A 15,765-nucleotide genomic window follows, 5' to 3' on the forward strand; every position below is an offset into this window, starting at 1 on the left:
ACCGCTAAGCCATCTCTCCAGCCCTCATATATTTCTTTAGCCTGTTTTTGTTGTAGAATATTTTTATTTCTCCATCTATTTGAATGGATAGCTTTGCTGGATACAATAATCTTGGTTGGCAGTTGTTATCATTCAGAACTTGGAATATATCATTCCAAGCCCTTCTGGCTTTTAAAGTTTGTGTTGAGTAATCTGCTGTTATCCTGATGGGCTTGCCTTTGTATATGACTTGATTTTTCTCTCTAACTGCTTTCAGTATATTTTCTTTGGTTTGTGTGTTTTGTAGTTTAATTATAGTATGATGGTGACAGAGACTTTCTTGATTTTGTCTGTTTGGCATCCAGTAGTCTTCCTGAATCTGTATTGGTATTACTTTCCCTGTTTGGGGGAAGTTTTCTTCTTTGATTTTGTTGAAAATACCTGCTATGCCTTTGTAGTGAAATTTTTCTCCTTCTACTATGTCCTGAATTCTTATGTTTGATCTCTTCATTGTGTCCTGAATGTCTTGAAATTCCTTTTATGTCTTCCTGTTAGTTTGTCTTTCTGTTTGTTAGACTGTATTAGATCTGCTGTGTGGTCTTCTAGTTTAGATATTCTGTCTTCTCCATGATTCTACTGGTGAGACTTTCTACAGAGTTTTCTATTTGACTTACTGTGCTTTTCATTTCTAGTATTGCTGATTGGTATTTTTTCATTATTTCTATTTCCTTACTCATGTCTTGTATTGCTTTCCTAATCTCATTCAGTTGGTTTCGTGCATTCTCTTGGGATTCCTTCAGGAGTTGGTTTTCTTCTTTGATTCCTTTTTAGAAGGAAAAGACAAAGGCCTTTCCTATAAATCAGGAAGCATCAGAGCCAATAATAGTCAACACCAAAATACAGCTTATTTGAGAATGGTCAAGCCAACCAAGAATTTGTAGCCAGTAACCTGCCCTGACATGGAAAGAGAGACTAGCACTTCCAGTGCAGGCCTCTGTACCTGCCTTTGTATAAGTAGGCCGCGTTACCTTTTGGGATGGCTTCTAATCTCACCAAAGCTGAGTGCCCACCTTGATCCCTCTCTGATGTGCTGTAGATCTGGTGTTCTGGTTGGCTGTTCTGGATGCCCTGCAGCTGGGGGCTGAATGAATCCTCTGGCGGCTCGCTGTAGCACTGGCGGCTGGGGGATGGGAGGCTGTGCAGGATGCCTGGAGCTGTACCCAAGCTTCTCAGCTGGTCCTGTTTGTGTTCTCTTCAGCAGCTGCTCAGCTGGTCCCGCTGTCTCCCCTTCAGATTTTTGACTTTGTGTGAAGGCCGATGTGAGTGGAAAATCCCTCCACCTGGCCTCTGATCCTGCAGCTCTGTGTTGGGCAGGATAGTGGGCACATGGACCAGGGCCACCAGTGACTTGGCAGCATTCTGGCCAGTTTCTTCCTTTCTATAAGACCTGAGTCTCTCCTGCTTCGCTGATGTGATTGATAATAACTTATGCACCTTTACTTTTTGGTAGAAGAGTCTACTTTGCTGTTTTTCTGCAGTTTTCCCTCCCAACGCTGCCTTGGCATAGCTACTATGCCCCCATATTACCCAGAAGTCCCCTTGATTTTTCTTTTAATGTGGATGTATATGTGTGAGAGTGAAGGAGCCATAGTGCACTGTGGACATCAGAGAACAACCTAGATGTGTCCCACTTGTGTGAAGCAGGGTCTCTCATGTTCATCACTGCATTCATCAGCCTGTGAGCTTCTGGGTTTTCTCCTGACCCCATCTCCTGTCTTGCCATAGATGGACTGGGATTAGACACTTGTGCTAGAGTGTCTGGCTTTACCTAGGTTCTAGGGATCCCAATTCAGTTACATTTGTAGGATAGTGCTGTATCCACTGAGCCTTCTCCCTAACCCCCATGGGAGTTTTTTTTTTTGTTTGTTTGTTTTAAATCCAAGAAGAAAGTAGAGATTGTACCACAGTAGCACTGAGCTGGACATAATGGTGCATGCCTTTAATCCCAGCACAGCACTTGAAAGGCAGAGGTAGGAGGATCGCCATGAGTTCAAGGCCTGAGGTAGAGTGAGACTCTACTTCAAAATAAACAAAAGAAAAACCAAACAACAACAACAAAAAGAGATTGTTGTAGCTCTGTGGTGTACTCTTACTGTGATCCTACACTTGGGAGGTAGAAGCAGGAACATCAAGAGTTCAAAAGCATCCACAGGTACATAGCCAGTTGAAGATGGGGAGCAGTGTGCAGAGAGAGAGAGAGAGAGACTATATCAGTCAGGTAGTAAGTGGTACTTTTCCTTCCTAGGTTTGAGTTCTAAAGTTTTAGAGATCTGAGTTCCTTCAAGCCTCACATATGTGGCAAGATTTCACGCACACAGAAATGCCAAGCTAGGGGCTGGGGAGATGGCTCAGTGGTTAAAGGAACTTGTTTGCAAAGCCTACCAATTCTCCAGCTACCATTCATCTGGAGCATCCAGGGCCTCTGGTGTGTGTGTGTACATACAAACACACACAGAGGCATGTGTATACAAATAAAAATTTTGGAAAACACTAAGCCGGCGCTGGGGAGATTGCTCAGAAGTTAAAGGCCCATGCTTGCACAGCCTGCCAGCCTGGGTTCAGTTCCCCAGTACCCATGTAAAGCCAGCTTCACAAAGTGGCACACGTGTCTGGAGTTGATTTGCAGTGGTAGGAGGCCCTGGCATGCCAATTCTCTCTGTCTCAAATAAATAAGAATATTTTTAAAAAATGCTAAGCTAAGTCAGGCATTTCTTATACTCCATGGTACCAGGTGGGGTGCCAGTCTCTTAATCCAGAGGGGAATAAAGCAGACTTTGAGGAATAGGATACTCCTTGAGCATTAAGGCCCCTCTAAAAGAGTCTACATTCTTTCTGTGGTTCCAGGGCAGATCAGCTGGCCCAATCTCAATGGTTGTAATCTCTCAATTATAGCCAAATGGGCAGAAATGTCAGCCAAATATTTCATTTCTGTGCCATATGCCTCTGCTCACACCAGTTCATTTCCATGCACTGCCACACTGCATAAGTTCTCAGGACACGGGCATAACAGCAAGCCTCTCACACAAACTGCTTCTAGTCCAGTTCAGGCAAAGGTCTTTCTCACCCTTATAAGCCAAACCTCACAGTCCATAATTCTTACTGCATTCAGGCTTTTAAACTCTGACTAGGTATTCCATCAAGCTGTACTTACAGCACTGAAAGGCATCTCTTTGGCCAAGATTTCAAAGCTTCCCACAAAGCTTTCCTCTTGAAAATCAGCTCCAAAAGGCCAAAGCCACACAGTCAGGTGTCTAGCAGCAAATGACACCTCCTCAGTACCACTTTACTGTTGCAGTCAGGTTCCCATAAGAACAGGATAGTGTGCCAAACACTGGCAAGGGGAAACTGGCATACATGCATACAGACAAACATTTTTTTATTTAATTTATTTTTTATTGACAATTTCCATATTTGTAGACAATATCCTGTAGTAATTTCCTCCCTACCCCCAATTTCCCCTTTGAAACTCCACTGTCCATCATATCCCCTCCCCCTCTCAATCAGTCTCTCTTTTATTTTGTTTTTTTTGAGGTAGGGTCTCACTCTGGTCCAGGCTGACCTGGAAATAACTCTGTCATCTCAGGGTGGCCTTGAACTCATGGAGATCCTCCTACCTCTGCCTCCCGAGTGCTGGGATTAAAGGCGTGTGTCACCAGGCCCGGTGTGGTGGTTTGATACAGGTGTCCCCCATAAGCTTAAGTGTTCTGAATGCTAGGTTCCCAGCTGATGGATATTTGGGAATTAATGTCTCCTGGAGGGAGTGTATTGTTGGGGGCGGGCTTATGGGCTTTATAGCCGGTTTCCCCATGCCAGTGTTTGGCACACCCTTCTGTTGTTGTGGTCCATCTTATGTTGGCCAGGGGGTGAAGTCCACCCTCTGCTCATGCCATCGTTTTCCCCTGCCATTGTGAAGCTTCCCCTTGAGCCTGTAAGCCAAAATAAACCTCTTTTTCCCAGAAGCTACTCTTGGTTGGGTGATTTCTACCAGCAATGTGAACTGGACTGCAACAGTAAAGTGGTACTGAGGAGTGGGATTGCTGCTAGACACCTGACTATGTGGCTTCGGCCTTTTGGAGCTGATTTTCAAGAGGAAAGTGGAAGGAGTTGAAACCTTGGCCTAAGAGATGCCTTGCAGTGCTGTAAGTACAGCTTGATGGACTATTCTGGTCTGAGCTGCAAGACCTGAAGGCAGTAAGAACTATGGACGTGAGGTTTGGCTTATGAGGGTGAGAAAGAGCTTTGCTTGGACTGGACTAGCAGTTTGTGTGAGAAGTTTGCTCTTGTGCCCATGTCCTGAGAAGTTGTGCAGGGTTGCTTTGCATAGAAATGAACTGGTGTGTGCAGAGGGATATGGCACAAAAGAAAAATCTTTGGGTGAACTGCTGCCCATTCAGCTGCAACTGAGAGATCACAACCTTTGGGACTGGGCTAGCTGACCTGTGCTGGGGCAACAGAAAGAATGTCGACTCTTTTGAAGGAGCCTGAGTGCTCAAGGAGTGCCCTGTTCTTCAAAGTCTGCTTTATTACCCCCTGGATTAACAAATTGGCCCCCTACCTGGTATCATGGAGTATAAGAAATGCTGGAAAGAGGGTCATTGAGTTTGCAACACGGTCATGTGTTTTGGAAATGGCCATGGGCAGTGTGAAGCAGGTTTGCTGGTTGCTTGCATAGAGACCCCATGGGGCCATGAGGATGAACCGTGGATTGCAATGGAGACTCAGTGGAGATGCCGGGACCATGAGATGGCTGCCGAGGAGCTGCCGGCCCCGATGAAGTTTCCTAGGACTGTGAGTAGCCTAGCTGGAGGGGTGGAATTGGAATGCCAGAGACTTGTTGCTGGTTAGAATTATTGGACTTGAAGATTTGTCACTGGCTAGAGTTGCTGTACTTGAAGCTACAGAGTTTGATGTTTGCCCTGGTTGTTTTAAATCTTGTATTGGTTGAATGTTTCTTTGCTATGCCCAATGCCATCTTTTGCAGTGTGAATATTTACTCTGTGCCATTATGGGTTTTTTGAGGTTATATTTTGTTATTATGGCTCAGTTAAAAGATCTTGAACTATGGGGATGTATGAAAATCATTGGGATTGATAAACACTATGGGGACTTTTAAAGTCAGACTGAATGCATTATATTTTACATCATGTATGGATATCAGTTTATGGGGGCCAGGGGCGGAATGTGGTGGTTTGATACAGGTGTCCCCCATAAGCTTAAGTGTTCTGAATGCTAGGTTCCCAGCTGATGGATATTTGGGAATTAATGCCTCCTGGAGGGAGTGTATTGTTGGGGGTGGGCTTATGGGCTTTATAGCCAGTTTCCCCATGCCAGTGTTTGGCACACCCTTCTGTTGCTGTGGTCCATCTTATGTTGGCCAGGGGGTGATGTCCACCCTCTGCTCATGCCATCGTTTTCCCCTGCCATCGTGGAGCTTCCCCTTGAGCCTGTAAGCCAAAATAAACCTCTTTTTTCCCAGAAGCTGCTCTTGGTTGGGTGATTTTCACCAGCAATGAAAACCGGACTGCAACACCCAGCTTCTCTTTTATTTTGATGTTATGATCTTTTCCTCCTATTATAATGGTGTTATGTAGGTAGTGTCAGGCTCTGTGAGGTCATGGATATTCAGGCCATTTTGTGTCTGGAGGAGCACGTTGTAAGGAGTCCTACCCTTCCTTTGGCTCTTACATTCTTTCGGCAACCCTTCCACAATGGACCCTGAGCCTTGGAAGGTGTGATAGAGATATTTCAGTGCTGAGCATTCCTCCAGACAAATGTATTTTGTTTTCTTTGAGAAACTTTAAAATGACTTCACTCACAGAGAAATCAAGGATTTGTGTGTGAATTCTCCATCCCTAACCTCAAACAGCAGGGATGACCCTGGTCAGAAAGGAGATTTCAGCTGGGGACATGGGACTTGAATAATTCCCCTCTTTACTCCATGTTCTTCAAGAACCAGGCAGTGAGAATTCCATCCACTGGGGGGCGTACCTGCTCGGTTTCAGTTCTTGGTTTGGGCTTCAGGAAATCCCATTTTTCAAATCACGATTCTGAGGCCAGACTGGTGGCAAACACCTTCAATCCCAGCACTCAGGAGGCAGATATAGGACAATTGCCATGAGTTCAAGGATACCCTGAGACTACATAGTGAGTTCTAGGTTAGCCTGGGCTAGAATGAGACCCTACCTTGAAAAACAAACAAAAAACCACAGGGCTGGAGAAATGGCTTAGTGGTTAAGGTGCTTGACTGCAAAGTTGAAGGACCCACCCAGGTTCTATTCCCCAGGATCCATGTAAGCCAGAGGCACAAGGGGGCACATGCATCTGGAATTGACTTGCAGCTGCTAGAGGCCCTGACTTGCCCATTCTCTCTCTACCTGCCTATCTCTCTCTCTCTCTCTCTCTCTCTCTCTCTCAGAAATGCATAAATTAAAATAAACTTATTTAAAACAACAACAAGAACAAAATTAGTCCACAAGCCTGTTTCCTCATGAATAAGATAAAATAGTACGTACGTGTGCAGGGAAATGTGTGAAAGGATGCACAACTTTGTTTGTAATTAAACCAATGCCTTCTCCAAAGCAACCAACCCAAAAGCAAGTCTCAGAACCAAGCCAAGGACTCACAATAGCTGGGTGTGGTAGCATGCACTTACAATGTCACTCCTGGGGAGGTGAACACAGCTGGATCTCTGGGATTTGCTGTTCAGCTAGCCTACTCTAATTAGGCAAGTGCCAGGTCACTGAGAGACCCTATCTCAAGAAAACAAAAAGGTCATGTTACCTGAGGAATGACACCCCGAGGTAGTCCTCTGGCCTACACATACAAACACACAATACCATACATACACAGTGGAAAATGGACCATAAAGGGACACAGTAGACCTGGTCAACACCCTCCTGTGCAGCCCTTGCCTTTAGGCACACATAATGGAGGCCACCACCCAAGCTGATCTTCCTGACAGATAAAGGAGAGAAGTTTCAGGAATCATCATCACAGGTCTTATTGCAAAATGCAGTTGTTTTCTGTTATCTAAGAAATGGGATGACCCCCCCCTCAGTGCAATGTGCCATGACCTTCATGTACCTCTCTGTTTCTGAATACCTTTATGACTACTTAGCATAGAATGTTTCTTGATTCAGTTCCACCTAACTTTGTGTTTTAACTTCCGTCCTGTTTTTACCATGAACATCTTGTGGTTTTCTCCAATAAAAGCTGACACTCCTAGCAGTTCAGGGCTGCATCCTGAGATCCAGACCTCTGGGATGCAGACCTGGTTTCTTTTTTTGCTTTTTCTTTTCTATCTTTTTTAACCCAATAAAACTCTGCCTCACATTCTGAGTCAGTGGTCTTACTTGTGTCATACCGGACCCCATAACAACATGAACATACACACAAACACAAAAGAAATGCATGCAGTTGCTAGACCTGAGTCTACTATGCAGCCACCACTGAGGTTTCTCAGTGTTTCTCTCTCTCGAATTCCCCGAGCTTTGCTCCACCTCTGGGACTCAGCTGCTGTTGCAATCAGTCACCCTGTGTTGCAGTTACTTTCTCGTTGCTGGGACAAACACTCAACCGCAGCTTGTGGGAGGAAAGGGTTTACTTTGGCTTGCAGACTTGAGGGGAAGCTCCATAATGGCAGGAGGAAATGATGGCATGAGCAGAGAGGCTGGGCATCACCTCCTGGCCAACATCACATGGACAACAGCAGTAAGAAAGTGTGCCAAACACTCCCAAGGGGAAGCTGGCTATAACACCCTCAAGCTGGTTCCCGAAGTCATACATCCTCCAGCAAGGCTCCAATTCCCAAATTGCCACCAGCTGGGGACCAAGCAGTCAGAACACATGAATTTATGGGGACACCTAATTCAAACCACCACACCCTTCAACTTGGAGATATAATGGATTTCCAAAGGTCTTATTTATTTATTTATTTGGTTTTTCAAGGTAGGGTCTCACTCTAGCTGAGGCTGACCTGGAATTAACTCTGTAGTCTCAGGGTGGCCTCGTACTCACGGCGATCCTCCTACCTCTGCCTCCCGAGTGCTGGGATTAAAGGCATGCACCACCATGCCCGTCTTTAAAAAAATTTTTTTTTTTTTTTGTTCCAAGGTCTTATTTTGGACTAATTTGCAAAGGTCTGCACAGATTGTAAGGAGGCTTGCTCCTGGGTGGGCATACTTGGAGGCTGGGTGTCAAAGAGATGTGAGTTTTCTTCATCAACACTTTGCCGAGCCTGGTGGGCAGGAACAAGCAGGGCCTAGCTATGTGACAGTGACTTCCCCTTCTCTCCCAATGCCCATTACATACACCTTAAAAAAAGTTAATACTGGACTGGAGAGAGGGCTTAGTGGTTAAGGTGCTTGCCTACAAAGCCAAAGGACCCAGATTCAATTCCCCAGGACCCACAAGGTGGCGCATGTGTCTAGAGTTCATTTGCAGTGGCTAAAGGCCCTGGTGTGCCAGTTCTCTATCTGCCTCTTTCTCTCTCTCTCTTTCAAATAAAAATAAAAAAGGTTAATACATAATAAATAAAATAACCCAGGGGATGGTGAGATGGCTCAGTAGGTTAAGAGCGCTTATCACAAAAGAATTTGGGCCCGAGAGGGCCTCGTTTGCTCTAAGCGCTATCCCTCTGCATCCATGGAAATAGCTAGGTATGGTTGTGCATGTCCATGACCCTAGTCCTGTGGGGAGCACAGAGAGAGAATCACTGGGGTTTGTGAAAAATGGCATCTCCAAGTTCAGAGAGACATTGTTTCAAATAAATTCACAGGTGGTTGAAGAGACACCAGTGTTAGCCTCTGGCCTCTGCAAGTGTGCATCTGAATACACATATACACACCCTACACTCACACTACACATGCAAAAACAAAATTCCCATCCCTAGGTAAAAATGAAAAAATGTTTAGGGCTGGGTGTGGTGGTGCACACCTTTAATTCCAGCACTTGGAGGCAAAGGTAGGAAGATTGCCGTGAGCTCCAGACCAGCCTGGGACTACAGAGTGAGTTCCAGGTCATCCTGAGCTAGACTGAGACCCTACCTTGGAAAAAAAAATTAAAAAAAATTATTTATTTGGGAGACAGGGAAGAGAGAAACAGAGGCAGAGAGGAAGAATGGGCGTGTCAGGGTCTTCAGCCACTGCAAACAATCTCCAGATGCATGCACCACCTTATGCATCTGGCTTACATGGGTCCTGAGGAATCGAGCCTGGGTCCTTTGGCTTTGCAGGCAAGTGCCTTAACCACCAAACCATTCCTCCAGCCAACCCCACCCAATTTTTTTTTTTTTTTTTAAGAATTACAATGCCATTTACATAACATCTCTTCTTTGATTCCTTTGAAATCCTTCACCTCTTTCTGCTTCTATCTCTGCAGGTGGTCACTGATAGACCTGTCCTTTTGGTCACACTGTCCCTCCATGTCACCTCCTCTTTTACAGGGCTGTCCAAACTCCAGCAGGCTGCAACTGCTGGGGTAATGTAGCCCAGTCCTGTGCTCTTTCTAACTGGTCCTATACAGGGCTAGTGGATTTCTAGAAAAATTTCTAGCAGCTTCCAGCTGACATTTCCTCTCCTCTGAAGTTCTACAGGTATTTTTCTCACAGTTCACACAGGTCCAATTCATGTGACAACTATCTTTCCTGTCAGCGGACCGTCGGTGTGCCACACAGCTGAGTTCTCTGTAACCCCGTCGTGGCTTTTGCAGAGGTGTGGCTGTCCAGGCACAGAGCTCTCTGTTAGCAAGGGAGGCCCACCGGGTTGCTGCGGGCTTGCGCTCTGAGCAGCAATGGAAGTGAGAGGGAGGGAGTCAGGTAGCTTTGTTAGGCAGTTAGGTGCCTGGGCCGCTGAAAGTAAAAAGGCAGGAAGGTCTGCACTTGCTAGAGATCAAAGAATAATCTGACAGTTTATTTTTTTGAGGCAAACCCAATAGTCTTCCCACCCCCTCCTCCGAGGTAGGGTCTCAGTGTAGCTCAGGCTGATCTGGAATTCACTATGTAGTCTCAGGGTGGCCTTGAAATCATAGCAATTCTCTGCCTCTGAAGTGCTGGGATTAAAGATGTCTACCACCATGCTTGGCCTTCATTGTACTTTCTTTTCTGTCCTCTGCATGGTTTTTCCAGGCCCACCACATGGGTGCTCAGGCCATGAGGATATGTTCATTTTTTCTTCCCTCGGTTCTATACTTCCCTATATAAGTATAATCGTTTAATAATTATCCTTCTCATTCTTATTTTATTTAATTCTTTGGTTAAAAGTAGACACAAGGGCTGGAGGGATGGCTTAGCAGTTAAGGTGTCCTAATAAGGCAAAGGACCCAGGTTCGATTTCCCAGGACCCACTTTAGCCAGATGCACAAGGAGATGCACACTTCTGGAGTTCGTTTGCAGTGGCTGGAGGCCCTGGTGTGCCCATTCTCTCTCTCTCTCTCTATTTCCCTCTTTCTCCATCAAATAAATAAATAAAAATAAAATATTTTTTAAAAAGTAAGCCGGACATGGTGGCGCACATCTTTAACCCCAGCACTGGGGAGGCAGAGGTAGGAGGATCGCTATGAGTTTGAGGCCACCCTGAGACTACATAGTGAATTCCAGGTCAGCCTGGGTTAGCGTGAGACCCTACCTCGAAAAACCAAAAAAATAAGTAAATAAAAAATAAAATAAAATAAAAAGTAGACACGAACCCAGGGTTTGAGGTTCAAAGACTTTCCTGAACTCCTATCACCTTGTTTCAGAAGAGTTCTGCTGAGGATGCCTAGCCTCACAGCTTCTCCATGAGAGAGGCCTAAGAGCAAAATGGTGAGAGCCCACACAGATCTATATTCAGTCATTCAGTGATGTAGAATTTTAGGGTTCAGGAGGGGGATCCCAGAATTTATGAACCCCAAGTTTTAGGTTCTGTCTTATCTTTAAGAAAAAAATTGATAAAGACGGACTCAAGAAGGTTAAATTATGAATTATTAAGTTTATTGAGGGGGAAAAATCACAAATTGTGAGGTTTAGGAAAACACGCTCTTGTGTGGTAACAGTGCATAGCTTATAAGGTTCATTTAAGAGATTTTTTTTTTTTTTTAGGGAAAAACTGGGTAGAGCTGCAAGCATGTGGACTTAAGAGAAACTGAGGTTTTAAAAGAGAGATTAAAGGTGCTGGCAGGTGAAAAGTAGAATCTTGGAGTTTCTGGAGGGAAATTTGAGAAGAACTCGCGATATGGTAGATTCAGAAACCAGAGGAAAATCCCGCATGTAATCAAAGAGAGAAGTTACCTGAAACTACAAAGCACAGAAAAGCAGAAGAGCCGCCCAAACCAAGAAACAGTCTTGTGCTCTTCCGCGATGCCCAGCCAGGCCGGATGTGGGGAAAGCCGAACTCTCGTGGGTGTCCTAGTGGCCAAAGAAGAGAGGTGGGCAGGCGGAGCGGAGAAGCAATGCAGAGCAGAGCACAGAGGACCTGAGTTGAGGTGCTGGAGTTTGGGACAAGAAGAAGACAGGAGCCTTTATAGGCAAGGGGAACACCTAACAGGTTGGTGAATTTAGAGGGTGGGTTCCTGCAGCAGCCCATCCAGGGCCATCTGTCTAGTTGCACGCTAGACTGGGCAGCAGGGGGCGCCGTGGACCACTCTCTATCAGAGTTCCGTTTCTGCCAAGCTCGGGTTTTCGTGTTAGGGCCAGATGGAAGGTAGGGTGTTATCTCCTGGTTCTCTTTTTGAGCCTCAACCTATAACTGAAGCTGCCTAAATAAGAAAGCTAGATTTCTTCCATCCTCCTTCAACAGTAGCTATGGATGATCTGAGCACTCCATCTGACTGTTCAGAGAGTTCTTTACTCAAAATACTGACAACAGGGCTGGAGAAATCACTTAGTGGTTAAGGTGCTTGCCTGCAAAAAGCAAAGGACCCACATTCAATTCCCCAGCGCCCAGTTAAGCAAGATGCACAAGGTGGCACATGTCTGGAGTTCATTTGCCTTGCCTGGAGGCCCTGGTACATCCATTCTCTCTCTCTCTCAAGTAAAATAAAAATGAAAAAAAAATTAAAAATACTGGAGCTGGAGATATGGCTTAGCAGTTAAGGCGCTTGCCTGCAAAGCCAAAGGACCCAGGTTCAATTCCCCAGGACCCACATAAGCCAGATGCACAAGTGGCTCATGCTTCTGGAGTTTGCCGTGGCTGAAGGCCATGGCATGCCGCACCATTCTCTTTCTCCTCTCTGCCTCTTTCTTTCTCTCTCAAATAAATAAAAAAAAATATATTTTAACAGTCCAATTATGCCTTCGTGAGGATCAACAGGGATAAGCAACTTAGTCCTGTAAAACAGTTGTTTTTTGATGTGGATAGCTACAGAAGTTAGGGTTGCTATGGGAATGTAGTGAGGTATCATAGTAGAGACAAACACACCAAAGGCAAGACAGAGATAAGGAATAATCAGGAGGGATGCCTAGAGGCCCAGGTGAATACATACATTCAAGTTTTGTAATTTTCCTTTCTTTTGAGGTAGGGTCTCACTCTGGCCCAGGCTGACTAAAGGCATGTGCCACCATGCCCGGCCCTTTTTTTTGTTTTGTTTTTTTGAGGTAGGGTCTCACTTTAGCCCAGGCTGACCTGGAATTCACTATGTAGTCCCAGGGTGGCCTTGAACTCATGGCAATCCTTCTACCTCTGCCTCTCAAATGCTGGGATTAAAGACATGCACCACCATGCTGGCATAATTTTCCATTTTTTATTCTGAGTACCTTCTCTTTCTTTTTGGTTTTTTATTTTATTTTTAACATTTTGCTTGAGATAGAGAGGGAAAGAGAGAGAAGAGAGAATGGGCGTGCCGGGGCCTCTAGGCACTGCAAACAAACTCCAGATGCTTGTGCTACCTAGTGCATCTCGCTTACATGAGACCTGGAGAATGGCTTTACATGCAATCACCTTAACTGCCGATCCATCTCTGCAGTGCTTTTTTTTTTTCATGGTAGGATCTCACTTTAGCCCAAGCTGACCTGGAATTCACTATGTAGTCTCAGGGTGGCCTCGAACTCATGGTGATACTTCTACCTCTGCCTCCCGAATGCTGGGATTAAAGGTGTGTGCCACCACACCTGATACCTGGGCACATTTTCTCTGAGAATAAGTAGTTTGTTTATTCATTTATTTATTTATTTATTTATTGAGGTAGGGTCTCTCTCTAGCCCAGGCTGATCTGGAATTCACTATGTAGTCTCAGGGTGGCCCTGAACTCACAGCGATCCTTCTATCTCTGCCTCCTAAGTGCTGGGATTAAAGGAGTGTGCCACCACACCTGGCAGTTTACTTTTTAATTAATTAATTAATTATTATTATTGTTGTTTGTTTTCAGTTTTTCAAGGTAGGATCTTGATCTAACCCAGGCTGACCTGGGATTAAGGCAGGAACCATCATAGCCAGCTTTCCTATGACAGTTGTTTGGTGAAATAATTCACTTTTTGGTTTTGGGAGTTAAAGTTGCTATATTTATCAGTGAGTGAACCTGCATACTAGTTATTGTATGTAGGCTCAATACCTGGGTCAATAAGCGCTTGTTTGTTGAATGACTAACCAAATGATGACATCAGATGCTGTGCTGCTCAAAGCAAAGCTTTTTATTTCTTCTTTGAGATGGGATCTGGCTGTAGCCCAGGCTGACCCGGAAGTCACTATGTAGTCTCAGGCTGGCTTTGAAGTCTCCTACCTCTCTGTCTCCCCAGTGCTAGAATTAAAGGCATATGAGACACACCCAGCAATAATTTTTTTTTGAGGCAAGCCCAACAGACTGCCTTTTAAAAATAAAACTGTTTTACTTATTTATTTATTTGAGAGAGAAAGAGAGAAAGAGGGAGAGAGAGAGAGAGAAAGAGAGAGAGAATGGATACGCCAGGGCCTCCAGCCACTGCAGACGAACTCCAGACACGTGCGCCCCCTTGTGCATCTGGCTTATGTTCCTGGGGAACTGAACTGAGGTTATCTACAGGAAAGCTGATTGTGTTTTGATAACTATCAAAAAGATAACATAGCCAAGCGCCACATGTTCTCTCTCATATGTGGATCCTAGCTACAGATGACTGGGCTTCTGTGTGAGAATGAAAATACTTAGTAGCAGAGGCCAGTAAGTTGAAAAGGAGACATAAAGGGTGGAGAAAGGAAGGGAGGAGGATACTTAATAGGTTGATATTGTATATATGTAATTACAATGATTGTAACGGGGAGGTAATATGATGGAGAATGGAATTTCAAATGGGAAAGTGTGGGGGTGGGGAGGGAGGAAATTACCATGGGATATATTTTATAATCATGGAAAATGTTAATAAAAATTAAAAAAAAAAAGAAGGACAAAAGGCTCTTCTATTTTAAATAAGTCAGGTTTTGCATACTAGCTTCTCAACATAATAAAGGCATACAAAATAAATACCTAAAACACTTCTCTCCAGTGCATAACTTTGGAGTCAGCTTTTGCTGCAGCTGACACTTAGGTTCTCAGAAGTCAGTAGTGGCAGCAGAGGGAGGGAATGTTAGTTGAACTTCCAGAACCTGTAGAACCCCAAAGCTATTGCCACGCAAGTGAACACTGAGGCTGCAAGATAACGAACTGTGTCAAGTTTGTTTGATTCCATCAGTGTCTTTAAGGAAGCAATCTCAGTATCAATTTTATTACTGGTCTCCGAAGTAACACTTTTTGTTTGGGTATCCTTTCTGGTAAATTCTGTGTTTGCTTCCATAAGCTGCTTTTCTTGATCTGTAAACATATCTGTGACTCTGCTCCTTTCCAGGTTGATGTCCAGCATATTCTCTGCGCTGACTCCACTGGTTTCATGCACCAGCTGTTGCTTAACTTGGACTAATTCAATTTTTATTTTCTCATTCTCTGCTCTCAGATTTGAAAATTCACTTTTTTTCTAGTATGACCATACTTTTTTTGATGGAATCCAAATGAGCCATTAGCTGTTGAACTGTTATTTTCTATTGAGCTGAGTGACCATCTCCTTATAGATAGTATCCAGGCTGGCATTTGATAAGGTAGTTAATGCTGATACAATTGCTTCAGCTTGGGATTTGTCACATCCATGTGTTTCCAAGTCCTGAACCAATGCATGAGTATCAAATATTAGTTTCCTTCGTTTTAAAGGTGTTATGTCCACTGGTCTCCTATGGTATCCTTCCTTAGTTGTGGTGGTCAAGAAATCTCTCTGCAGGGCCTTCGAGAAACACTGGTGGGGAGCTGAAGCCCAGCTGTCCCCCGCTCCAGAGGGGCCCACGAGCTGCCACAGCCAGCGACCCCTCATGTTCTTGAGACTACTTAAAAAAATTTTTTTTTGTTCATTTTTATTTATTTATTTGAGAGTGACAGAGAGAGAAAGAGGCAGGCAGATATAGATAGAGAGAGAATGGACGCACCAGGGCCTCCAGCCATTGCAAACGAACTCCAGACGCGTGCGACCCCTTGTGCATCTGGCTAACGTGGGTCCTGGGGAACCGAGCCTCGAACCGGGGTCCTTAGGCTTCACAGGCAAGCGCTTAACCGCTAAGCCATCGCTCCAGCCCACTTTTTTTTTTTTTTAATGAGAGAGAGAGAGATATATATATAGAGAGAGAATTAGCGTCCCAGGGCCTCCAGCCACTTTAATCGAAGTACCACTTTATGCATCTGGCTTTATGTGCATACTAGGGAATTGAACCTGGGCTGTCAGACTTTTCAAGCAAACCCCTTTAACCTCTGAGCCATTGAGCTTAA

The 15,765-nt window shown here is 44.7% G+C and overlaps 1 protein-coding gene across 1 annotated transcript; it reads right to left on the minus strand.

The window, feature by feature from the left end:
* Nucleotides 1–14,545: 14,545 nt before the first annotated feature.
* Nucleotides 14,546–15,316, minus strand: LOC101603276 (coiled-coil domain-containing protein 90B, mitochondrial-like). Its single transcript, XM_045148344.1, has 2 exons — nucleotides 15,003–15,316; nucleotides 14,546–14,903 (listed from the first exon to the last, which is right to left on the minus strand). Exons 1-2 carry the CDS (start codon nucleotides 15,314–15,316, stop codon nucleotides 14,546–14,548), a joined length of 672 nt encoding a protein of 223 aa, XP_045004279.1.
* Nucleotides 15,317–15,765: the final 449 nt, after the last annotated feature.

This window comes from Jaculus jaculus, chromosome 4 (assembly GCF_020740685.1).
Source record: "Jaculus jaculus isolate mJacJac1 chromosome 4, mJacJac1.mat.Y.cur, whole genome shotgun sequence".
Classification (NCBI taxonomy): domain Eukaryota; kingdom Metazoa; phylum Chordata; class Mammalia; order Rodentia; family Dipodidae; genus Jaculus; species Jaculus jaculus.

Coding starts and splice junctions, on each gene's coding strand:
- LOC101603276 (XM_045148344.1), bottom strand. CDS start 15,316: ATGAGGGGTCGCTGGCTGTGGCAGCTCGTGGGCCCCTCTGGAGCGGGG. Junction 14,904..15,002: donor TATAAGGAGATGGTCACTCA/GCTCAATAGAAA, acceptor TTCAAATCTGAG/AGCAGAGAATGAGAAAATAA.